The sequence below is a fragment of the Saccostrea cucullata genome, unplaced genomic scaffold, assembly GCF_032062105.1.
Source record: "Saccostrea cucullata isolate Sc308-1 unplaced genomic scaffold, CSIRO_AGI_Scuc_v1 ctg122, whole genome shotgun sequence".
NCBI lineage: Eukaryota > Metazoa > Mollusca > Bivalvia > Ostreida > Ostreidae > Saccostrea > Saccostrea cuccullata.
The window spans coordinates 145,647-171,920 of NW_026932975.1; the positions used below are offsets into that span (position 1 = coordinate 145,647).

General features: G+C 34.5%; 1 protein-coding gene across 1 annotated transcript in view; it reads right to left on the bottom strand.

Moving 5' to 3' along the window:
- LOC134236699 (fibrocystin-L-like) overlaps positions 1-23,663 on the bottom strand; it is a 42,874-nt gene extending 19,211 nt beyond the window's left edge. The window contains exons 1-41 of the mRNA XM_062718872.1: positions 23,579-23,663; positions 14,931-15,002; positions 14,611-14,752; positions 14,302-14,398; positions 13,910-13,967; positions 13,086-13,179; positions 12,613-12,669; positions 12,238-12,315; positions 12,050-12,088; positions 11,892-11,962; positions 11,432-11,632; positions 10,865-11,133; positions 10,600-10,691; positions 10,304-10,463; positions 10,084-10,213; positions 9,703-9,846; positions 9,434-9,594; positions 9,067-9,294; positions 8,805-8,935; positions 8,432-8,601; positions 8,116-8,270; positions 7,865-8,018; positions 7,521-7,675; positions 7,292-7,414; positions 7,028-7,133; positions 6,504-6,761; positions 6,257-6,378; positions 5,971-6,106; positions 5,670-5,865; positions 5,231-5,478; positions 4,623-4,979; positions 4,108-4,412; positions 2,789-3,941; positions 2,525-2,674; positions 2,148-2,310; positions 1,750-1,906; positions 1,371-1,527; positions 1,182-1,261; positions 872-1,001; positions 603-756; positions 168-379 (exon numbers count right to left, since the gene is read on the bottom strand). Coding sequence (XP_062574856.1) covers positions 168-379; positions 603-756; positions 872-1,001; positions 1,182-1,261; positions 1,371-1,527; positions 1,750-1,906; positions 2,148-2,310; positions 2,525-2,674; positions 2,789-3,941; positions 4,108-4,412; positions 4,623-4,979; positions 5,231-5,478; positions 5,670-5,865; positions 5,971-6,106; positions 6,257-6,378; positions 6,504-6,761; positions 7,028-7,133; positions 7,292-7,414; positions 7,521-7,675; positions 7,865-8,018; positions 8,116-8,270; positions 8,432-8,601; positions 8,805-8,935; positions 9,067-9,294; positions 9,434-9,594; positions 9,703-9,846; positions 10,084-10,213; positions 10,304-10,463; positions 10,600-10,691; positions 10,865-11,133; positions 11,432-11,632; positions 11,892-11,962; positions 12,050-12,088; positions 12,238-12,315; positions 12,613-12,669; positions 13,086-13,179; positions 13,910-13,967; positions 14,302-14,398; positions 14,611-14,752; positions 14,931-15,002; positions 23,579-23,648 — 7,135 coding nt within the window. The 5' untranslated portion in view covers positions 23,649-23,663. The remainder of the gene's footprint in view (positions 1-167; positions 380-602; positions 757-871; positions 1,002-1,181; positions 1,262-1,370; positions 1,528-1,749; positions 1,907-2,147; positions 2,311-2,524; positions 2,675-2,788; positions 3,942-4,107; positions 4,413-4,622; positions 4,980-5,230; positions 5,479-5,669; positions 5,866-5,970; positions 6,107-6,256; positions 6,379-6,503; positions 6,762-7,027; positions 7,134-7,291; positions 7,415-7,520; positions 7,676-7,864; positions 8,019-8,115; positions 8,271-8,431; positions 8,602-8,804; positions 8,936-9,066; positions 9,295-9,433; positions 9,595-9,702; positions 9,847-10,083; positions 10,214-10,303; positions 10,464-10,599; positions 10,692-10,864; positions 11,134-11,431; positions 11,633-11,891; positions 11,963-12,049; positions 12,089-12,237; positions 12,316-12,612; positions 12,670-13,085; positions 13,180-13,909; positions 13,968-14,301; positions 14,399-14,610; positions 14,753-14,930; positions 15,003-23,578) is intronic.
- Between the last annotated feature and the right edge of the window lie 2,611 nt (positions 23,664-26,274).

Consider the following 26,274-nt stretch of genomic DNA (forward strand, 5'->3'; position numbering starts at 1 on the left):
AAAATGTAAATTATTTACAAAAATTCACATTAAACTTATGAACATATGGATAATTTTTTATTAAAATCTTAAAAACCTTGATGAGCTGCGTGTAATCTGAGTCAAATGCAAGGAGGAACTATTGATTTGTCATTACAGACACAACTGAGATCTTACAATGAACTTACCTGTGTCAAACCCTGCCTCACACTTGGTAATGTTGGTGACCCACTCTGCATCACTGAATCCCCTGAATCTGACATTGTGTGACAGCAGACCGACCTCTCCTGCCATGTCTACAGTAGTGGTGCCATATGTCTCTGTCACACGAACGTGAGTGTAGGTCAAGGCCGAGTCCAAGGTAACTGTTCTTCCATCAGCTGAGACACCTGCCACTTTCCTAAATATATGCCATCTCTCAGTTTATACATGTATGTCAGATGATTTTCCTACCCAAACTTTTTAAAATATGAATTATTTTCATATAGAATTGAAGATGTATTTCTTCTAACATTTGAAAAATCTGTTCATGAAGTTCGGGATAAAAAAAATGCAATCAATTTAAACATTAATACAATGGGTTTCCTTTTTTATCTTGTTAATTTCAGACTGTGACCGATTACCTGGTTTCAGTCTCCCCCTGTGAGTGTCGGTGTCCAGTTGTGGCCAGAGCAATGAGGTCTCCTACCTCCCAGTCCACAGCGTTCTGCAGGGTTATGGAGGTGTCCCCAGCCGAGGCAGTAGCTGCAAGTCTTGTCCAAGTTACTTTGGGTTTTCCTATTCAAAAACATTGTTACTTTGAAATATACACACTTCACTTTTAATAATAATATTTAGACGATCAAAATAAATTTTTTTCACCTTGGAATAAAAAATGTCTAGGGAAACTGACCGTGTAGATCCAGAGTTCCATTTCGTACACCCAGTGATTTGGATCCGTAGATAGGGAGCTCGGGAGATCTGAATACTCCATGCATGGTGATGGTGGCCTGGTGCTGGAAGGGTGCTCCTTCTTTTCCAACCTAAGTTTATACATTATATTATGTAAATGCATCTAAAAATCAATGTGTTACTGCCCTTTTTATGCTCTGAATATTCTTGTATTAAGAATCTTTTTGTATGTAAGAGCATCTAAATGTTTTAAAACTTTAATTCTACAATACATGTATGAATTTATTACTACAATGTATGTGTTAAAATACCTGTAAGGCTCCATTATTGGTGATCAAAATGTATTTTGAATTAAGCTCAATGTCTTTCTCATCAAAGATCACTTTTCCTCCTTGAAAAAAAAAAGGGCACATTTTAATATACAAATACAAATATTTAACAATGAAAATAAAATAAAGGCACTTTCAATTTTTTTTATCACCTTACTTTATCATTCATACCTTGAATAAGGAGCATGCCCAGTACAGGTGTTGAGACGTCCAATAGAATTGTCTGTTGTTCCTGGATTACCACAAGTTCTCCCTCCTCTGGCAGTGTCCCTCCCTGCCAAGTAGTGGGGGAGGACCAAACATCCAAATAACTAAAGGCAGCATTGGCCTGACAAAAATCAATGTTACATTCAATTAAAACATTAACAAGGCTCTTGTTCTGTATTATAATAATAATACAATATAATACTATCCCTGTAAGTGGTTTCAGCATGTCTTATGCTACAACTTGGGAAAATCAATTTTTATCAGTATTTCAGTGATTGGCTTTGATTCAATTAAACTGTGGTACTTATCACCATCTAGTTATGTTTTTTGGGGGAATATGTACCTGATCAGCGATGCCATTAGTTGAAACCTGCAGAGCCACAGCAGTGTCAATGGAGCCAGATCTGGCCCCTGTTGTACAGGTCAAGGACGTGTCAGATATAGTATTTATAGCACAGGTCACACCTCCAATCTTAACGGTCACAGCAGCTGCATTATTTCTGTGGGAAAAAAAAAGAAATAATATTGAACACGAAATATATCATGATGAACACACTTAAATCTATCATACCATCTTTTATGTCAATAAAAATTGTATTTTCTCTCAGAAGTATTTCTTATATCTTATTTTATAAATATGATTCAAGAAATAAATTATCTTATAAAAGATGATAATTGTTACATACTAAATGTTTCTGCAAAAGACACAAAATATCTAATGTAAACAGAAAGTAGCATTACCCAAATCCTGTGCCTGTGATGGTGACAGAGGTTCCACCAGCGGTGCCACCATAAGTGGGGTTCACTGAGGTGATGGTGGGGGTGACTGAGCTGTCGTAGGTGTACCCACCGGTCTTTGTACTTGTCTCTGATCCCTCAGAGGCCACCACATCACAGGCTCCAGCTGGGGGATTTAAAACAAAAAGTTAATTTCTAACACAAAATAAGTTTGATTGAAAATAACAATATTCACATACTTGACACAGTTAAAAAGGAAATAGAAGTAATTTAAACTTTGGCAGGATATATCCATTTTAATGCTTCTGAGCCTACACAATGCTTTTTGTCAAAATTAATTGCTATTAAATTTATAGATGTAGAAACATTACTGTGCATACCTGGGTTGGCAGGAGTTGAGCAGACAAACTGAGTGTTACTCTGGGTGGCACTGGAGATGATGGTACAAGGTTTTCCACAAATGGTAACCGCAGTCTGTGCAGAAAAGCCATTTCCTATAATGGTCACTTCCTGTCCTCCTCCAAGACTTCCTGTTATAGAAAAATAAAACACAATGGCAGAAATCCAGGACAACAATAAACGATATAAGGTTTGTATATTTGGACACATACAGCCTGATTTGAAATTTTTATAAGATAACAAACCTGAGTTGGGACTGATGCTGCCAATAGCCAGACCATAAGTGAACTGGTTAGTGTTAGCGGACACTCCCTTTCCTGTGACATCAACAACAACAGGCTTAGCTCCAGCAGCACTAGCTCCCAGACTGCAAATAATCTGAGTAGCTGAAGAGCTTGAAACAGTACAATCTGTGTCACCGACTGCCACTTTGACTGTTCCAGAGCTGAATCCAGATCCGGTAATTGTGAGGGTCTGACCTGGATTTCCAGAGGGAGGATTTAGGCCACTGATTGTGGGGGTGTCTGCTGAGTCATAAGTGTAGGTCAGGGTGCCATATGTTACTCCATCAGACACCACTGTCACTGTGGCTGACCCGGTTCCTGTTGGGGTAGTACACTGAATGGAAGTAGGTGTCACTGTCTTCAGAGTGCATGGATTTCCTCCAATAGTGACAGTTGTCTTCTTGTCTACGAAACCATTTCCAGCAATTGTAACCAATGCTCCACCATTTGTGCCTCCAGAAGATGGGGTGATGGAGGACAAGACAGCCTCACTGGCTACTTTGACTGAAGTGGATGCTTTGCCTACACCGTCAATGACAACAGAAACATCTTGTGATCCCACTGGGACTGTGGTGACAGTGCACTGGATCTGGGTGTTTGTAACTGAGCTGACAGTACAAGGGGCTCCTCCAATGGTCACATTAAGTGCTGAGGCAGAGGTTCCAAACATGGTTCCCACAATGGTAAGGGCAGTGGATGAGCCAGAAACTGTATCAGGGGTCACAGAAGTGACAGTTGGGGTGGCGGTCTGAGCATAGCGAATGGAGCAGCTGAGTAAGGGGTCAGAGCACTTGGCTTCCAGATTGTTTCCATGGCTGGGTACTTTAACAACCAGAGCTTTTGATCCATAGGTGTTGAGGGATGGAGCCTCACAGGTGATTGTGTCATATGTTACACTGATAATTTTACAGCCAATGGCATCAATTGTGACAACTGTGTCTTCATTGAAGCCTCCTCCGGTAATGGTGAGGGTGTAGCCACCTTTCAGTGAGCCCTCCTGTGGAGTGTATGAACTGACATGAGGGAGGAGAACAAAAGTGGCTACCTTGGGTGTGGCCAGTAGGGCATAACCGCGATTTAGCACAGACAACTGGATTTCCTTCATTACTCCAACCTATGTAATGATAAAAATCAAAATTAATTTCTAACAAATTTATCAATTATTGAGTAATTTCTGCAATTTCATTCCATCTACTGAAGAAGAATAGAGGAGATTAGAATCTTTTGCAATTCTATCTTTAAAGGACTGAACCAAAGATTTCAGCAAAATCTGGACTTACCTCTGGCTTTGTTGATCCATCAACATTGCAAACGAGACTGCTGCCTGAAGCAGAGGAAGCACTGCAAGAGTAGTCTCCGATGTCAATCTGGTGCTGACAGCTGGTGGCTCCGAATCCTGCACCGGTCATAGTGATGTCCTGTACGGCATGTCCCTGGTCATGGGAGATACTGGACACGGTGGGGGACTGGCATTTCTCAAAGGAAAAGTGGAATTTACCTGCTGACCCTCCAGTGGCGGGGGCATCAGTGCAGCCAGAGATGGTGGAGGTTATCTCACAGCTGGCAGCAGCTGGGTCAGCTACACCTGTTAGTAATCAAAATCAATCAATAAGTATTTAAAAAATTTTCATTAGATGCACTTTCACAAATGAAAGAATGGAAACACTAAGTATTACCAAGTCACTTACAAGACTATATTTCTAAATATCTGCAATATTATTTGTATCTGAAAAATAATGATAAATGGTTGAACTGTAATTAAAACAAAATTATTTCTTTTTTTTCATATAATTACCTGATGCAGTGTCGTACTCAGCCTCGTATCCACCAAGTTTGAGTCCAAAGTCTTCCACAGACTGTGGCCGGGCAGCAACCTTGATGGATCCCCTGAATGCAATTTGTTTGTTAGCATCCACATAGTCACTCCAGTAGAAAATATCTCCAGCCTTGGTCACCTGGTATTTGAACATTCCAGACGGTGCAGCGGTTCCACTGGAGAAGCCTGAGCTGGTGGTGGCCACGGCGGTGTCTGTCTGGTACACACCTATGTTGATTCCAGTCACACCTGAAGCTACATGCCATTTCCACTCAATAAAGTCACCTTCATAAGCATCTAGTGTCATTGGATTCCAAGCATATCCCACTCCATTGTCTGAAAAATGAAATCAGTCCATAAGTTGTAAACATACATGTATGACTTGTTAAATATTGTGCATTTCAAATGTAAGCATGCAGCTTCATTTGTCATTTCAACTAAATATGAAAGATGTTAGATAACAAAATATCTCATCTATCAAAGAAAGCATAAAAAATTATGCTAAACCATATTATCTCCCTTTTCACAAAGCTTCTGAAATTCAAATTGATAAAAAGAACACATTATGACCATGCAGTTAGCCTTACTTGCATCAGCTCCCTGATTGTCAACCTTGTGAACCTTTCCGGTTGCTGCAATCTGACATTTGAACTGTGTATCAGTAACAGTTCCCACCACATTACAGGCATGGCTTCCTACAGTGGCTTTGATGTCAGAGGCTGTGATTCCGAATCCCTGTCCCATCACAGTGACAATGGTGCCACCATACAGAGACCCGCTGCGGGGGAATATGTTGGTCACTTTGAGACTGTAGGCAATGCTCTTTGTACTGGCTCTGAAAGAGTAGAAAAGGTATGAAATTTTTTAAAGAAATTTCTGATAAATCCTGACATACATTTTTAATATGACACACACATTTACATGCATATTTAAAATAATCTAAAAGCAATTGTACAAGTATTGTTTCAAATCTATTACAATATGTATAAAAGAAATCTTAAATATCAAATGCTAAAAATCCCTTACGAGACGGAAGCATATCCATTGTTGCCAACTGAAAACTTAATGGCATGGCTCCCTGCTGCCTGAGCTGGGAGGGTGGCCTCTACCCTGGTGTCACTGTACAAGATGATGGTGGCCTGCTTATCACCAATCATCAGGGTGGTTCCTGCCGGCTTGGAGGCACCAAATCCTGTACCCTGGAGGACCAGAGTTCCCCCTCCTACACAATGTACACCAGTTAAAAGTTACTCTATCCCCACAGAATAAATTGAACACTTTATACATGTACTTATAATAAATATGTTCATAAAATTTTTAAGTGTACCTGTAACACTTGATGTAGATGGAGAGACAGAGTTGATATTTGACGTCAAGGATCCATCGTAGTTAAACTGTTGAGAGGCTGTCAAGGTCACACCTGCCTGAGTCAAGGTCACTGAAGCACTGCCAGGGGTGGTTGCCTTGGAATGAAATATTATATCATTATCATTCAAATAAACCAAGTATATCTTCATATAGTGGAAAATGCTTGAATCCTTCCACTAACCGATGGTAACTAATAAAAACCTTTAAATTAATAGAGGATTTCACAGGTATATTTCATTACTAACCGAGGGAGTGAGGCAGACAATTTCGGATGTAGTGGCTGTCACAATCTCACACGTGCCGGTACTGACTGTTACTGTGGCAGTGGGAGAGAATCCTGATCCAGAGACTGTCAGCTTAGTACCACCTGTATATAGAAATACAAGCCTCGAGATTTACGAATGAAAAGTATTTAAAGCTTTTTATTTGTATTATTATTGCAAGGTCTTTTCTTAAAGATTTAATCAGATGATTGTAATAAGCCTTTCACACCTGCCAAGCTGCCACTTGTTGGAGCAATACTAGTGATCTGTGTATTGTATGTAAAGCTGAAGCTGCCACTGGCCAGTCCCACCCCAGCCACATTGACCTCCACCTGGTGGCTCCCTGTGCCGGCCCCGACCGTACACACTAGCTGGGTGGGGGAAGCACTGGTCACAGTGCAGGCCACTCCACCAATGGTCACTGAATTATCAGCTGCAGTGGCTCCAAAGGAGGTACCAGTGATGGTTAAGGTGGATCCAGAGAAAGCTATAAGAGTATCAACATTTTACATAACTTTATAAATATACATATTTAAGTAAATGTATCGAGTATGCAGGACAATTCTTTTAATGCTTTATTTCATTATGCATAGTTTTTAACAACTTCACTGAAATTGTATTTTAAATATAAGAGCTTAAGCTGAGATTGATTAAAAAAAAAAATCATGTTTCATTTACTTGAGATGAGGTTAAAATTTTTACAATATTGTAATTAAGATGAGGAGTTTTATCTAGATTTTGTTTCTTGTTTACCTGAGCTAGGAGAAATGGCTGAGACTGCTGGGGTACTTGAGGCTTTCCATTCAAATCCACAGGTGCCCTCACAACGAGTGGGAATACCATTCACGTAAGCAATGACCTGTCATTTGATAAACCAATAAATTAATTAAAAAATTACCATCTGATTCAAATTCCAAGATAAAAATATGATTTTTTAACAGAAACAATTGTGATAAAATACCAAAAATATCATACACAGCTATATAATAACAGATTTGGAAAGAAACTGTACAGTACCTGGGGTTTAGTTTCAATGGTTCGCAGCATGTCTCCAGGAATGGGGTTAAACCACAGTCCTCCATTAACATTGGTCTTAATGGTAGCAGCTGGAGATATCCCTTGTAATTGGGAACCATCCACCTAAAATACAAAATATGCTTAATAATTTCCAGATAAAGACTTTATTTACACCTAATTGACTTCTCAACTCAAAAAGAGAATTCTGTGATTGGTCAGGACTACATACTGTGGCTTCAGGGAGATCTCCTGTCCTGCTGAGCCAAGTGATCTGCCAGTCAAACTTGGCACATTCTCCTTCCTTCTTCACATAAACATTGCCAATTTTAGGGATTGTCATCAGTAGGTCTCTCACTTCTGTCTCCGTAGATGTGGCAGGAATGTCTAAAAAAAGAACAAGCATCAAAAGGATTAACTGTGATGTCTTTTTTAGAGTACAGTGTACTAATATTTTCAGGTAATTATGCATTGCAATTTATTTTGTTTTGTCTTTTTTCTATCAAATTATTTCCAAAATTAACTTTTTTTAAATCTTGATATATCTCAGTACCCTTGTTTTATCAGAATTCTTACCAACATCATTCCCTTCGAATGAAAATTTAACTTTTCCTGTGACTGGTGGAGAAGCAGCAGACTTCCGGCTTGTTGTCATGGTTACAGTAGCTCCTGCTTTGGTAGATTCTGAAAATGAGGCTGATGTGGAAGTCACCAAGTCAGACTGAGAGGCCTGTATAAGAAATAGAATACAAGTAAGTCCCCATAATCAACAGAATTCCATACCTATAACTTGTGTTTTAAGGTATGCTCAAGGTTCAAATACTTACCGGTGCATTACCCAGACCAAGAAGAGGGATTCCATAACTACAGTTGTTAGGAGACATGGTGATGGTGTAGACTCCAGCATTTTCTTCTACCTTGAGGTTCTTCATTGGGAATCCTCCTGGGGTGGATCCAACCAGTCGCTGTTCAAGAATTCCATCTAACAGAAATATACATGTAGCATCAGTTATTTTACAGAAAACATTGAATCTAATGCTAATGTAAATGTTTGAACAGTCTAATATGGTACCATAGTATGCTGTAAATCAGCTTCAATTTGTGATGATTTCTCCTTTACATTGATAAGGTTCCCACCCTTACCTTGTGTGTCAGTGGCGAGACTGCTGCGGACCACGATGACAGCATCAATCAATAGATCCTCCACAACGTTGTCCTCCCGATACACTGTCAGCTGGCGGGCCTCAAAGGAACTGCCATCAGGCTTCAGTTTAGACAACTCCTCCAGGATATTCACACAGACATAGTTCCATCTATAATAAGAAGACTGGTTTCATTTCATGACAATTTGATAGAATTTAAATAATGTACAAAATACCTAGAGATATATGCATTGTCAACATATACATGTATACATAATGTATTGCACTTGGACATAGAAAAGTTCAAAATGAATTTTCATGTTCATTATTTCAAATCAGGAATATGTTCTGACAAAAGTTTCAAATACACATACTTTGTGGATGGAGCAGCATTAGCAATGTTCAAGTTGCTTCTGGTAGACTCTGTAGCCAGTTTAGTTTTGTCATAAAACTTGTAGTCTACTCTTAGGATTGGTTTGATTGGACCAAGGTAGGCAAAACATACCTAAAACACAAACATAAATTACTGGTATTTTAAAACATCTAAACAAAATTTACTGGTGTTAAGCATTAAGTTGTTGCTCATGAAACATACAAATTTCAAAATTAGTATGTGCATGTAAAGCTTTATCATACCACTCCATGCTGGGTGAGACTGATCCCTAGTTTTTTCTCGGGAGCCTGGTACACATATTTTGGGTTTTTAATGGAGTGTCTACCACAGAAGGGTGTGACGTAGCTGATGATGTCTCCCATGGCCTTCACTTCTTTCTGGTTCTCGAAATCCTGGAAGTATTTGTTGTCTCCGGCAATGAAGGTGGAGGGGCACCTGACAGAAAACAGGCCCTCTACTGCAGCTTGTACCTGATTAAAAAGAAAATGTTCTCTTTTTGAAAAATTTCATTTCCAGTCCATGATCCTCTGAAATAACTCAAATTTTTATCTCTCACGCTCTAAAGAATATTTACATAAATGGGACCAACAAGTTAGTATAGAAATTTACATTATCAAGGGATCCTCCATAGGTAAATGCTGGGGATATGTTGCCACCCATGCTGAAGCGGACACTCTGTCCCCCAGCCACACCTTTCTGGGTCTCTGTGGCAGTTAAGGACAGACTGCTTCCTGAGACATCAACCTTAGTCTTTAGCAGGGGCATATCTCCTGAAACATAAATATCAGTCAACAATGAAAATATTTTATATAAAAAAGACATTTTTCTTGCCTTGAAACTGATTAACTTCTTATTCTTCTATAGGGGGGCATACTCACCTTGGGCGGAGTTAAAGGTGATGACAAAGGTGTTACTTGTGGCTCCACTGGTCATGCTAATGGACACTGTGTCGGGCGCTATGGCAGGAAGTAAGTTCAGGGCTGCTTCAACAGCTGCTCCATCACTGGTGGCCTTCAGGGGACCTGTCAAAAGTCAAAAACATAAACTTCACATATCTTATTTTACAGATCCATTTTTCTAGGCATGTAGTAATTTACACTATGTGTACAAGGTCTTCAAACTATAATTTGGTACTTTTAATTAGTTTGAAATGTATAGTGAACAATTCAGCATTCAACACAAATAATATTTCTTATTGTTACTTGAAAATCAGAGTAAAATCCATATAAATGACTTATATTGAAATTTTGCTAAATTACTTGTGAAGACTCCATATAATCCCAGTCTGAAGGTGATCTGTTCATTTCCTCCAATGTTAGACACTACAATTGTCTGTTTCTCTGGGGTGTATGTTGTATCAGCAGCATTGAAACCAGACAAGCTCACATCCTAATATTGACAAAATTTTTTTTTTTAGCAAATTACAATAATTAGAATACGTATAAAAATCAACATTATTTTTTGCCAGTGTCTTGGTACCTGGACTTCATCTACTACAGTTGAGGAAATAGACACTGTTTGTTTCTCCTGATCAGCTGATCCACACATCTCGTTAGTAACAGGGGAGGTAAACATCTTCACTCCCACCTGTACAAATGCCCCCTGCAGGTGCTCTCCATGTAAAATCATCAGGTAATATCTGACAGAAAATAAACAGAACAGATGATAGACCTTGCTTAATGTTAAAAGTCATAAAATTGATAATTCTTATATTAAAATTAAAGATTTTCTTGCAATATGTTAGATTAAAATTTTATATACAAGTGAAATCTTACTTTTTTCCGGCAGTCAGTGTGAATAAACTAGATGCTTGTTCTGAACGAGCAAAGAAACTGGTAGTATATTTAGAGCATGTAGCTATTTTTTGCTGCAAAGAAAAAAGGAATGAAATACATTAGATATTTATAAAGTTTCTGTGATGACATGAAAAAAGAAACTTCAGCCACATGATTTAGATTTACATGTAAACTGAATTTGTCCATCAAAATACTGCTAATCTTTCACTTTTTTCACCTTTTCTTTTTCGATTCATTGACTTACTTTCTCTGATGAGTTGCTACTTTCACTGAAATACAGAGCTGCGTAATCATCACACTTAATATAGAATCTGTAGGAAGAGTTATGCTGTGGAATGAATAAACCACTGAGACGAGACACAAAGCTTTGGTTGGAACTGTCGATGAAATAAGTCTCGTCAACAATGCTGGAGTTATAATCGGGGGCTGAGCTGTCCAGTGTTAAAATGTCATCAATGGTAGCAAAGGTCTTAGCAGTGGTTGTCCAGGACTCATACAGCAAACCTCTACTGCCTGTAAAATACAACTAACATGTACAGTACTTATCTATTAGCTTTGCTTTAGAATCTGAGAGCGGAATTTATGTTGAAAACTGCACATTTTTAAAATTTGAATAATAGATGAATTCTTTGTGTGTGTTTTCTTTGATAGGGTCTTTGATGTGCTATTGTTGTACCTCTATTGGCATTATAAACTGATAATGAAACATGATATTCGTGTTTCAAAGCAGGCTGCTGAACCATAAAATTTGGAAAAAAAGAAACAGAAAAATAAATGTCTCTGAGATTTGGCTATCTCCCTAATTTCTCACCAGTGTAAATTGGCTGAGAGGCAGGCTCAGGTGGAGTATCACAGGTCATCTCAGTGTCTGACAGGAGCTTCAGATCACTACAGGGTTTACCACCGACTTCAATTCTCAGTGGTTTCTCCGTGTTGTTAAAAAACTGACCCGTCAACTTGATCTTGGTGCCACCACTAGTACTTCCAGAGGATGGGGAAACAGAGTTTATCACTGAAAAGATTTTAATAATAGATTGAATAACAATCAAATGATCTACAGTGCAGTCTCATTAATCAAGAAGCTTTTACCCTCTGCCAAATAATCTGAGGCAAAGACACACCAAGATTATAGAAATCTAATTTTATTTTTCAGATGATATTAAATTTCATTTGGAAGATGAAATGTCCAAATTATTAGATCCTGATTACTTAACTGCATATAATGATTACTTAACTGCATATAATTTTTTTTTTCATCTTTTTCTAAATACCTGCATAGGTCTGAAACATTTGGATGGCACCTTCTGCGCTGTACTTCAGAACATCATTCACTGGGAGAGATCTGTTAAAAAATATTTTTAAAGTTTTATTCCATGTTTTTAGGATATAACTAAAGACGATGTAATTTATGTATATACTCATTACATACCTTCCAAACATTCCTTCCACAATGAAGCTGATATTTCCACTAGCTGGAATAGAGTAAGAAATGAAATGTTTAAGCACCAAAATTATTTTTCAGCATTTTTTTAATTCCAAATTGGTTTTACATGAAATTACTCTTCAGGATTTTGATTAGTTTTTGACATCTACTTGTAGATTGTATTCCCTCTACACTTACTGACATATGTTCCAGTTGTTTTACAAGTGAAATGTCCTCTCCAGCTTGTCTCCTTCTCTAAACCAATTCCATAACTAGTTAAAAAAATAAATATTGTGGCTTATGAAAAAAATATAATTGAAAAAAAATCTAAATATTATTCCTGTGGATGGTTTTGCTACAGTTTTAAGACATCACATTTGTAAAAAGTAAAGCAAAAAAAAAAAACATATCACAATAGTGAATCAGAAGTAAGGTAAAACTGATATATTTATTCAATTAAAATTAATCAACAGAAAAAAAAGCATAGATGCTGAAAACTGTATATGATACACATAATTACTTAAAAGGCAAACAACAAAAACAACAAAAGCAACAAAAAGAGTACTCACAATGTGTCTGTGCCTGGAGCTTTCATCTCACACTTGTAACCCTGCGGAGCATACACCCTGAAAAAAGAATTCTACATCAGGCCTATTGAAATACATGTATTATACACTTTAATCACACACAAATTGAATCCATGATAGTGTGAACCTCAATATTTCACCAAGCTCAATGTTGGAAATATTTTAGCTATGTTAAAAGAAAATTTCACTTGAATTCATGTTATTAATTTTGGGAGGTAAGGATTAATTTTACATCTCCATTTTGGAATTTACAATGATTTACCCTTTACAAACACTTTTCTCAATCTATTGTTCTAACAGCATTGGTTTTCTATATAAAAGTTTCACCTTCAATATGTTAAAGTTTTTTTGTTAGCTGTTTACAAAGAATTCAGTTCATGTTATTTCAAAGAATTCAGTACATGTTATATATCATCTGTTTTAATTATGATCAAGTAAAACTAAAAAAAATTAACCTGAGGAGTTTCTCAGTTCTTCCATTGTCACTCTCATCAATGTTGCTGCCATATCTGGTGGTGATTATTCTACCGTTCACCGTCAAAAGTGTGCCTGTTTAAATTAAAAACATTTCAGATTTATCAAATTGATTTCAAAACCCACAGTGTTATAGCTGTGATAATCCAAAGGAAAAAAAGAAGGTAAAAATGCTTATACTTTTAAAATGCATTAGCAAATAGTTTCATTTGATGTACATGTACAAACTGACAAAAGTGGAATCATTTCTAGCTGCAGAACTGTTGCTTTCTGCTTGAGAAAATTTGGACTGATAAAGCAGAGCTAGTTGGTGGCTCACTTCGGGTATTTTTTCTTGTATTTTATGTTTTTCTCCGCTTTAGAAATGGTATCTGATAATTAATCATATATTTTACTCCTATTTTGGGGCAAGCATATGTTCTTTGAAAGATTTTATTTAAGCACAATCTCCTACAATACATAGATGTTCAAATGGAATTTTTTTTAACCAAATAAGTGCTGTTTGGGACCGTTGAAAGGTAAATAAAGTATCAAGAATAGCTGTGAAATAAATGCTCAATTATTGGATATCATTCTGAAAGTGGGAAAAAGCTAAAAATACAAGAAATTATGCCTAAAGTGAGCAACCAAAAATCAGCGACACAAATCAAAGGTTTTTACAACGCTTGGCTTTGTAGCTCTCTGCTTTATCTGTCAAAATTTTCTCAAGCAAAGAGCTACGGATCTGCAGCTAAGTTATTTCATAATATTTTCTGAAATAGAAGAAATGAGAGTGAAAGGAAAGAAACAAAGTCAGATATGGTACCTGGTTTCCCGGATCTTGGGTAAACACTTTCGATGGTTGGTGTTGCCCATGCAATCGTCTGTAAAATAACAACGTCGCGTATTAAAACCGATGCAATCGTCCTATTAACCAGTTATAATCATTGTATATGTACAATGTATCACCGTTTCATTCATTATTTCATAATGAGCTGTTTCTTTAAATCAATCATTATGAAACAGATATTTCAGCGACCTATTGCTCATTAATACTAAAACAGTGTATTTAGATTTCTGCAATATAAATTCAACCTGTTTTATATTTTCTTATATGACTTTTCATTTTCGATTTTCCAGTTCGACAAATTCCCACAAACGTCTGTTTTGAAAAGTCCGCAAACAAATTGTGTATACCGAACCCGACTCTTTTCTTACCTCGAAGACGCATTTTGAGGAATCCGCGGTGCAAAGGCTGGTCACCTCCTTTCCATCTACCTTGACCTTGAATCCATATTTCCCTGCAGGCAAGGGCCTAATAATACAAAAGGTATTTATTTTGTTTTTTTTTTCCTCTGATAGCATGTCTCTCGGAAAACTCAATCTTACTTTTCGTAGTTTCCGATTATATGAAATAATAATAATAAAAAAAAAAACAACTTTTTGTTAATTTCAGTCCAATATATTTATTTTAGTACAATATGTCTTAATAAATGCATAAAAAATAATGAAATGTAAAATACTAACGGAGTGTAGAACTGGATTTGGTTTTCGTTGCTGCCATCCTTGTGGATCTCGGTCTTATAAGACTGTGTTCCAGACACGATTGTCACTTCATTTCCTAGATTCTCATTTCCAGTTCCCCAGTTAAACTGATTTGCAGCAAACCCTGATTTTTTTTAATTATCAAAGAGAAAATATGTATATTTATAGATATTCTTGTTTAACATGATATTAAAAATGTTGATGTTCATTCTCTTAAGTTTCATATGAAAAATGAAGCTTTACACTTTTGAGTAAAACAAAATTTGATAAGATTCGTTCAAGAAATGAAAAATGATAAATACCATCGCCATATAAAGTGACCCTGGTTCCTCCAGCAATACTCCCAAAAGCGGGGTCAATGTGTGTTACCTTGGCTATAAAATATTAAAAAATATAGCATAAGTACATTATGAAAGTACCGAAATAAAAAATATATTTGGAGATAGATGGGAAGGGGTATTTTATTTTCTAAGTTCGTTTGCATGAGCACGTTCCTTATTTGATTAAAATGGATAGCATTGCATATGGTTATGTGCTGTGCAATATTTAGGGCAATTACATGTAGGGCAAATAAGTACATGCAGTCATGAGTATTTGCACGTATATGCCTTTTAAATTATTATCTCTATATTATATGTTTTAAATATGCAAGGTCATCTCAGGGTTTTAATCTGCTTTACAGATATCTAAAGGCATTCTTTGATGAGTAGAAATCTCAATTTCAGTTCTAATTGATATAAATGTTACGCTTTTAAAGACCTTTTATGTGATTTTTACAATATATAATTGGAAGTTCAATGACAGACTTTCAAAAAATCTTGACCCTCCTATGACCCTACATTCATCATGAAAAGTCGACCAGAGTATATACTTTATTTGCCTTTTCATTCGAATCAAATGTATTAAAAAGAAAATGAAATATTTGATTGTATGTTTCAAATGTCGATTTTCTCCGATAGCACGAAGCAATTCGGTCAACAATGATCATTGAATTAATTGATTATTATATGATATAAAAAAAAGTTCGACGAGGATTTTCAATAAAAAGATAAAAGTGAATTATCTTACGAAGCTCATTTCCTTAGAACAGAACATATATGCTACAGATTAACCTCGTTCAAAAGGACACATAATTATTACTTATGTGTAACTTGGTCCCGAATTGATTTTCTTTTGAAAATATCCTTTTATCATTGTAAGTATTATGTAAGATTTGTCTCGGTCGGCAAACGAACACAGCGTGAACACCCAGCATGTCAATCAATTCGTACTTTTGTAAATTACAGGCATATTCTTCTAAAATTTAATGCAATACACAGGAATCAATGTTGACTAAAATTTTGAGTAAATTTAATATAGTAACTTTTACATCCCTTCAAAAAAGGCGACCAATTGATATGTTTATTTTTTAATTATCCGATTCCTCTAACGCCAACATGATATATTTACTCTTCATTGAAATTTTTATTTATAAAACTCGAAAAGTTTTAATGTGAAGAGTTCTTTTGGTGTTGGTAAATATGATCTAATTGACGGTGGTTTTCATTTAATTTTCTTTTACACATGTCTAAATAAAACAAATTTGATTACATTGTACTCGTGAATATACACCAGTACAATGAATATGAAATTTCCGATAATCCATTGGAACAACATAGTTTTGTGTACGCACCCCTCCCACCCTTCTTATAATTTACTCGAAATGCTAAGATAATAAAGATTAAATTTTCTTTTTCTTATGTAAGGCTCGGCTTCAACCACTGATCGCACAATAAGTTTTATAACTGATAACCCAAAATATTATTGTGCGCATGTAGCGAGCACTGAAAGGGTGTGAAAAATGGACCACGTCAATTTGTTCATAAATTACTGGATTTATCAACAAAACTGAATTGGGCTTAAGAGAATTGTTCCGATATCTTTTATCTCTTTGTAAATAGAAATATTCTAGTATCGACAGATTTTTTTCTTGAGCATTTGAAAATCTTATTGAAAATCATAAGAACAGACAACGTTTCTCAAAGACGAGCATTTAATATCGATAAATTTGTCTGTTGGTAGATACAGAACGCATACTTTATTGATTCCACCAACATGTTAGAATTTAGGGCAATGGCCCATAGGAAGACTTCATTTAAAATAATATCTAAGTAAATCATTAATCTTTAGTTCCCCTCAATCTAGGCATGGAAGAAGCTACTTTTAATATTTCGCAGGTCCAATCAATAAAGTTTCATAAAAAACTTCCACTTAAAAAAGTGTCAAGTCAACTTACATAATGATCTAGCTCTTCTTTTTAACAAACATATCAATGACATTTTTTATGACTCTTGTCAAACTGTCGAATGTTGTAGCAATAAAAAAAAGTCTCCATAAAATGACCTTTAATGATGCATTTTGAAAAGAAAAAGGGGGATGGGTTACATTCTGTAAACATCGCCAGTCATGGTGATAATTATCTCCCCTGTTTCTCATTTTTTACCAGTCAACATCTGACAGTGCGTTGAATGTTGTTGAATGATGGGTCCTGACCCCGATCTTTATTACCTAATCAGGCTTCGTAATTCTTTAAATTAACGCACTGAGGCCGACAAAATTAGGAACGTTACAAAAGAAGGTTGTCGCTTGATACCTTGTAAAGCTCATTGAACTATTGACTTTCAAATCATGTGCTCTAACTTTTATGCTTAAAACTTAAAAAAAAAATGTTTCTTTAGAGTATGTGCGCAGATCAGAGAGGGGAGGGGGTGGAGGGAGAGAGAGCATTTAAAATTAAAACACCGAGAAAGTTGATTTAGCGCTAGTGTCATTGTCTCCATACACGTGAGATTTGCAGTTAACGAGATGGTTAAAAAAGTATACTTTCAATGTGCAATACTTTTTTTTTCAATTTTTACATTAATACTTTAGTGTACAGTACGGAGTAACTGAATATACAATCAATTAAGCTTTGTCGAGCAGCCAAATAACGATATACATGTATATTGAACAGGAAATATAGTCAGAAACGTATTCCTCAGATTTCTTGCTAAAGTTCAAATTGCTTCATTTTGATATCCAATGATTTTCAATTTCCTTCTTCGCAAATTGAATGCTGGAATTTGTTAAATTGTTTTAAAAAATAACATTGTTTCTTGCATGATTTTCCACAGGTTTGTAATTTAAGTGAGAAGGCATGCAACCTCTGAAAAATGTTTAAATTGAAATTTTTACCAATTTTTCAATGAATAACAAACCCTCTCTTCATCATTCATGCAAATCAGTTACAACCCATTACACTTTGTAGAATCAATGTTTGCTATGAAACATAAAACATATGCATTAAACAATTGCTATACACTTATGAGGTATAACCTTCAGCTAGAGCTCTAAAGTTAACATATTTTCAACAGTTTTAAAACTTTAATCTCGTGTATTTTATATTAAACTTTCAAAACAACCAACTTAGCATAAATGAGATGAAAAGAAATTAAAAAAAAGGAAGATATACTTTAGTTTGACCTAAACGCATCTAGACATAAAATTTTAAGAATCTTTTAAATGCCTTTTTTTTTTTACTTTAAAAGTAACCGCATCTATAAAAAAAAATCATGTAGACGCTCGTCTTTACAGCTTTGATCTCACGTTCTTCCCATGTTTGCTAAAAGAATACATGATTGAATTTTTCAACAAAAGACATTTTTCAATTCTAGCGAGAACATAAATTCCTTGACTGGGACTTAACATGAAGCGACAAAGTATTATCTTATAGCAATTGATTTTAGACACTTTCCATAAAATGATTTACGAACTTTATGTCTTTATAATTTTTTTAAAACATGTTTATTTTACATCAAGGTCCAATATGAATATAGATCAGAAACGATTTCCACAATCCACACAATTTCATAATGTATTGATTTGTTTAAATATTTTTCATCCACAAACTACGAAAATCGATATTTTAAATATTACCACCGTTTTTTTTTAAGATTTGGGAAATTTATAAAATTCTGGGCGACATTATTTTACAATAAAAAAAATAACGCTTTTAAAAGTTTTTTTTTCAAACAAAACTCCTAAACATTCATTAACTTATCTAATGACCCGCGTGCAATTTTCCTAATAGAAATGGAAAACCGTTTTTATTAATGTATAGGATGACTAGACATTTTTACAAAACGTCTGATGTCAAATATTTTTAAAAACTATTATTTTCTCTTAAAAAAAAGAATTATATAAACTAGTTTTTAATTTTTGATGTGGAAGTTTTTTTAAGTATGTAAAAAAATATTTTTTAACGAAATTAACTAAATTTAAATTAAAAACAAAAAAGAAAACTCACAACTGAGCACGGTCCCTGAGTGAGCTAATAGGACCAACAGAACAGAAAGCCCCTGCCCGCAGTGCATTCTGTTTGACGTGTTTTATCACACTGACCCCAATATTACTAAGTTAAATTAATTATATATGAAAATGATCAAATGAAAAATATAAGTCTGCGCAACTATGCGATTGGTCGAAAGAAATTCGTTTATCCAAACAGATTTCACGACGCATTATTGAAAACCCAGTTTTTAATTTGATTGTTTGCTTAATTTCAGCTTCTGGGATATGTGATTTAAATATCTTCTTTAAAGGTAAAATGTAGGTATTCGTTCCTTTTCCTTAGGTATATGAACATGTGTGTCTGTTTTTATTACAGAAAAAGATCTTTGATTTTAATACCGTACATTTTAATTTAACATAACTTTTATGCCTTACTATCTATGCAAAAATTTACCCTAAATGATTTAATTTTTTTGCATTGATCATACGAATCTGGTCGTATATCTTCAACTCTCTTTCTCTCTTCTCAATTATATTTTCTCTCTATCCATCCCCCATTCTCTCTAAATTTGTTTCAGCGAGTAAATCAGAATTCTAATTTCAAATTTTATTATCGAATACAAAAAATTCAAAATTATTAAATTACTGAAATACAAAACAGTCATGTGCATTTAACAATCTATTTTAATTTGTGTCAAAATTAATTTTGTTTAAAATAATAAGTACCTTATACTTTCCTATCCAATTGTAATGAGAGTAATCATATTGTAATAATTTGTTAATGCCCCCTGAGGGCCCTTGATTGGTGAACAAACATATCATATACTTTCCTATCACTTTTTATTTTTTAGATGACAACAACAAAATTCTAATATTTAATTGTTTCCTTTTTTCTCGTTAAAGTTATCATAATTTAAAAGAATATTGAATTCTCTATCTCTCAAAGCCAACATGTTTCAATTAAAATCTTATATCTGAATCGATTTGAAGTACAAATTGTTTTTCACGACATTTTCACTTGAAGTTTTAAGTGGGCAAACATATTTGAGACTTCACACAAGCGAATACCCTCTCTAATACCCCTCTAGGCCAGAGTCATCAATACACAACAATGGCAAAAGCATACAAGACCGCGATAAAATATTCTACAACGTTTTAAAACATTTTCTTAAACCCAATGCTTTTCCAACAATCTACAGATTTTTCTTTGTGCATTTCCTTTGAGTGATCTTGAAGATATTTTATTAGTACACATGGGTTATTTGCAAAATCCTGATGACCTAAAAAGACATGATAGCGATTTTGATCTTTTTACGGGTTATTTTAGATTATCACATCTTGTAGTGTCGTCATATGTATCTATAAGCTAGATAGCTTGTATAGAGTGTATTTTATGTCCAAAAACTAGATACGACGATCTCCTCTAAGTATTATTTAAATATAATAAATGCGATTTTAGCGTGATCGATTTACAATTGCCAGACCATGTTCCATATCGCTGACATTTTTTACAAACTGCCAAAGATTGTCTTTGGGAAACAGTTTTTAGTGCAAAAATATATAACGTTAGTTCCAAACCCAAATTTTAAAAAAGCCATTTATCAAAATAATTATCTTGTATGTTATACATGGCATATGCACATCCTAAAATCTTCGAACAAAGGAGCATGTAATGGCAAATAAAGAAAACCCCATTCAATCTCGTGTCGAACGCCAAAAAGAAAATGAAATCAATTAAAAAGAAAATCCCTCTACTTCACTCTACCCCCCCCCTCCTCTGTCTCTCTCTGAAACCCGACATTTTGCTTCGAACATCTTGTATCTTAAATGTTAAATATTTTTGCGCTGAAACGTGATTTAGGGGGATTTAGTTCTAAACATAAATTATGCAATTTGTGACATGAAGATTAAGGTTGTTAAAGTAGCTTCACTTTTTTGCAATCAAGTTGAAACAATGTCATGGACATTTATTATATAACTATCTCGCGAGATCAAAGTCCCTTTAAAGACCCTAACAAGGAGATTGACTTTTATGAAAGCGTTGGTATACCCACCTTGTATGAAATTATGTAAAATGATATGAGTATTGATACACTACTTGAATTCAAGGATATTACGCTAAATTAAACTGCTTACAATATTACTGGACAGGTGCTATTATTCGTAAATTTTCCTATTGTAATTTTAGGACTGGTTCACACCTCAATAGTCATTTCAAATGTGGGTCAACTTGCATTGTATCCTCACTAGTTCATTGAACTTGAAACCATATCTGGATTAACTATTCAAGAAAGTAGAATAGTGACGTCATAGTTTAAAAGCAATGTCATTTTTTAGTGGCTCGGGACCTTGGAACAGCTTTAACGGGAGGGGGGGGGGGTTGCAATCACACACGTGTTAAAAATCATTTATTCATCCGTTGCCTCTTCAGCTTAAACGAGACTTTAAAAATGCAAAAAAAAAAACGTGTTTATGAAGTACTTGAATTGTCGCATTGTGTAACAATCAGGTGATGTTGTACAGAAAGGAAGATGAGACCTGTTTTAATATTAAAACATAGTCCTTCAATATGTTTTGAATAAAGAAGATAGGATCAGGAAGGCAAAAAATTATAAACCCCCCTTTATTTTATTTATATATTTATTTTGCCTATTAGTTTATCAGTAAGAGTGACTTTCGTTCTAGTAAAAAGTAGATAAAATGCCTCCTTTCCGTCCTAGAAATACTAACACATCGACATTTTTTTTAATTTTCCAGCAATTATTTGTCACGAATTAAATGAAATGTCCCCTTTTCCGTAACATTACGGACTCGTATGGTTCATTCGGCCAACTGCCAAGTGCACGAATACTTAAACTTTCTTTTTACATCAACAGTTTTCTTGTGACGTCAACGAGAAATTAATCTTTCAAGAGCATAACTGACCGTTAAATAAATAATGATATAACGCTACCAACCGAAGAAATTATCCAATAAAGACTTACTTAAAGTATTAAATTAGATTTCCAGTTTAGTTTGAAATATTTTGAAAAGGATTTATTGAACGATATTCTTATCAAATCAACCGGTTTCTGTCAGAAAGCTTCCAGATTTTTTTCGAAGATACCGACTGCAATTTTCCACTGAAATTTTCAAAGTTCCAGATGGGCAATCAAATAAGACCAAATTATCTACTACTGGCAAAAGTCACTGCACCTGCGTATTTTTTATATCAAAATCAATGGATTAAACGAACAACGACCTCATAAAACACTTTTAATAAATATTTAATTTAACAACATCGCCGGGCCCATTAAAAACTGCAGGAGGATTTAGATATTTATTCTTTCTGCGAAGATTCTATGAATATTTTGAAGTAACATTTATACGTGTAAAGATGGGCATTTTTCGCTTCGGTTAATTCTTAAAGTGGAGAATCAACAAATCTTGTACACGAAATCACAAATTTTCATAAGCTTAAAAAGTATCAAAAATCAGGTATGAACACTTTTGTTCATCCAATTTGAAAAGTTAAATTGCAGACAAAAATAGACACGAGATCCATAATTAAATAAAAACAAAAATAAAACTCAATTTTGATGTTAGGGTAATTTGATCATAGTAAAAAAAATAGCCAACGACTTCCTATTTCCATAAATTTTTAGGAAATACCGCTTCCTCACCGTATTCCATCATTGACAACTGAATTCTTAGAACCAAAATTCGCTGCAAGAAACAACGCACACCTCATCCCTTTTTCACCATTGCACATTTTGGAAAATTAATTTTTTTTTGTAGAACACTTGCTTGATGTTGCAGAAACTCATCTTATCTTAATATATATCTTTACATTTAATTTGTAATTATGCAAATCATGAACCAAAAACATCGGGATGGATTGATTCGTAAATTACTCGAATGTCCTTCAAATGATAATTTTTTGTGCAGTTATCACGCCATGGACCGTTGGGTAGTTAGATATCTTAGATATAATTGGTGACATTTAAAAATCAATAATTCATTAGCAAAAATACTGAAGGAAACAGAGCGCAGAGATTTTTTTTCGATGAGGATATAAAATAAAAAACTAAATGATTCATTCTATTTTATCATGGGAGTTTGAAATGCATCACGTTTAATCCATCCTTTTAGCCACCACATATGTATCCGAAATGCCTTTAAAGTCCTGTCATTTTCAACAGTTTTAACTTAAACTAAAAATCTAGTTCAAAATTCTATTAATCTTTTAATTCTTCTTAAATTTCAAGTCGTGCAGTTATGACACATTAGAATTTGCACTGCATTTATTTTAATTTCTGTCTAAATCTCCTTATTTGAATCTATTTGCAGTTTCAATATTTTGTATGCATACACTTTCAGTCTCAACATTCTTTTACAATTCAATATTCTATGTATTATGGAAAAAAAATTCTATAAAAACATTTTTTTTAAAAACTGATTATCTTCGTAAAATTTATGGCGCACGGATCTAACAATCTTCCTCCATGCTAGCAATTTGGAGTGTTGCATAATATTTTCATATAATCTCCACAATTGCAGTACCTTAAACGATTTTTATTTTATTTTTTTTTGGCCTATTTTGAAACATTTCATTAAATTTAATCATAAAGTTAAGTTATTAAATTTAATTCCAATTCATTACCTGATTCAGAGACTGAAATTCCATTTAGCAGAAGAAGGTAAAAGGTTAAATGTTTAAAAATTTCCTCCATTTAATTAGGATTGTAAAACAAGACTGCTAGCAGAGGGCAAAGTGCCGGCCTTTAAAAACCCTTCGCGCGCTCTCTGAATGAGCACAAGCTTCATTAAGTGGTTTGAATTGAGAAAACAATACGAATTAACAAATATTTTATATCCCAATTGGCACGAAACTCATCCACATTTTCTACAGTTCAGCACTCTCAGCGACCTAATTAAGAGACAATGCCTATTTCCTGTAGACAGGAATAAAGAATATTCAATGTCTTATAGTTGGATATTTCTCGAGAGTGGGGCAGGATGGTCTGAAATTTTCAAAAGGACGAAGCATTAGTAAAAACATTCCATATTAGCCGAAAAACGTATTTGTTTTTTGCATCATATGTGTTTTTTTTCTTTTGGTCTTGTCTCTGGCGCTTCTTAGCGTTTTGTAACATTGCAGTGGCATAGCATGGATAAGCAGCCGTTAAATGTCACAGATAAGCAATACGGAAGCAGAGCAAAACCAGTCCTTCGAAATATCAGAGGTGCCATGGAGGAGTTAGCATCCCCCGCCGACCGATCACACCCATCATGTGCCTTTTCATCGGGGAAAACGGAAAATCCATAGACAATTTAATAGAAATAATGACCTAGCAATTAGTATGAAAAACGTAAGTCAGTATATGACTTAATGATAGGTTGTATTGCTGACAAAATCTTTGTATCGACCATAAATCTTTCGAAACGATGGCTTCAAACAAGACTGTTGAAATCTTTGTTTCATCAACTTGGTTGAAATAATTGTTTCTTCAACTAGGTTGTCAAATCTTGGCTTCGTTTTTAAAAATTGTTCACACGTAGAACATGCTCTTTAGCATCAAATTAACCGAGAGACATTAACTACGTATGTATGCGATAAAGGTACCAAGTATATTGCTGCATAATTGTAGAGGATGTTTACAATGGAAAAGTAGAAAAATCACGTTTACGATAAAGCTTTGTTGTGTTCTAGTAAAATCTTCAAATATGAAAAAAAATTGTCAGACTTTGTTGTATCTTTTATGTCAAGCCCATTGGGATATACTGAGTCTCGACATTTGAAGAGAAGCTAAAAAAGGGTACCTATAGGACTTCTGACAGATTGTTGGAAGACCTGGTCTCCAAAAACTACATAGATATTGTCAATCAGAATTTCAAGCATCTTTTTAATATCAACTCTATAGTATGTGTGTGTAAAGTCAGAATGTTTTTTTTTTAGCAAAATAAGTTTGCAAATGGTAAGGTAAGTATATGTGCGAAGTATTTTTATTGAAAAAGCAGCTGTCCGGCAATAAAGTAAAAAAAAAAGAAAAAAAAAGAAGAAGCCTGGACTTCAATTTATCGTTGGAAATGGTTGTATAAAATTTTTGTTGTACGTTTTGATGTTATTGATTTTGGTAAAAAAATATATATATGATTTCACATTTTCGTTATGGGTATAATTTGAATTACCACTTGCATAATTAAATCCTGGTTCCTTAACAATGTAATATACAATACAAATAATGAGCCTTACAAAAAAGAGACAAGTTTGTGACATGCTGGTAATAATTATTTTATTTTGAAGCGCTATAATGTGCACCTCTTATCGTTTGTTTTTTCCCCCATTAATTGGACCGATAAAACGGGAGGGGGTGTTCATAGCAAAAACAAGATCTTGCCATATGCACATACGTACATACGGGAGCTAGATCGAGTATTTTTTGAGCTTGATGCTTTGTATAGTTTATTATTTCGCAACAAATTCAAACGCATCCCGAGGAAAATAATTAAATCAAATAATAATTAGTCAAACAAACGGCATGTTCCCCACCAAAAGTCCAATTTCCTTTGACTGCTGATTAAAAATTCGATCTTTCGCGACTTTAATGTTTGTTAAACATATACTGTGTACATTTCATGCTATAACTGTATGGTTTCTGGTTATTTAAACGCCATAAACTTATTGACATCTATCAAATAAAATGCAAATAAATACTAGAGCATTTGTATAGGGGTTCATAAAATGGGGATGGGGTCGTGTTTGTTTTATCGTCAAACGTGAAGAAATTTAGTGCAATGTACCTCTAAAAGTCTAAAACATACTGAGTATCATCATATTCCAAATAATTCTAAAAAATCAAATAATGCATAGAAAGATTATAGTCTGGGTCATTCAATCAATAAATGTGTCTTTGGTCTGGCCAAATTCTCTTTTTTTTTTTGTTGCTGTGTTTTGAAGATGTCTACTAGTGTTTTGCATTTATTTTCCCCTTAAGTAAGTTTGATATGATCATTTTACGTTCAACCACAATCTAGCACGAAAAATAAAACTTATAGAAAGATATACTTTATCACGACACGGAGAAAATTGAGAATATCCAACCGCACCAGAAGCAGGACGAACCATTCTTCGGAATCTGGACCTTAATCTAATCAGCTATTACATTACAATTAATTAATATTGTTTGTTTTGACAACAATTCATAAAGTCCTAGGTACCAACTTACGAAGAAACGTAGACGGTTCATATACATTAGTGTATAAACTTATTTCATTGTAGTTTGCCAAAAAATGGAAAATTCTCAACATATAGCATATTACGAAGCATAATTTTATATCCCAATTCCCAATTGCAAA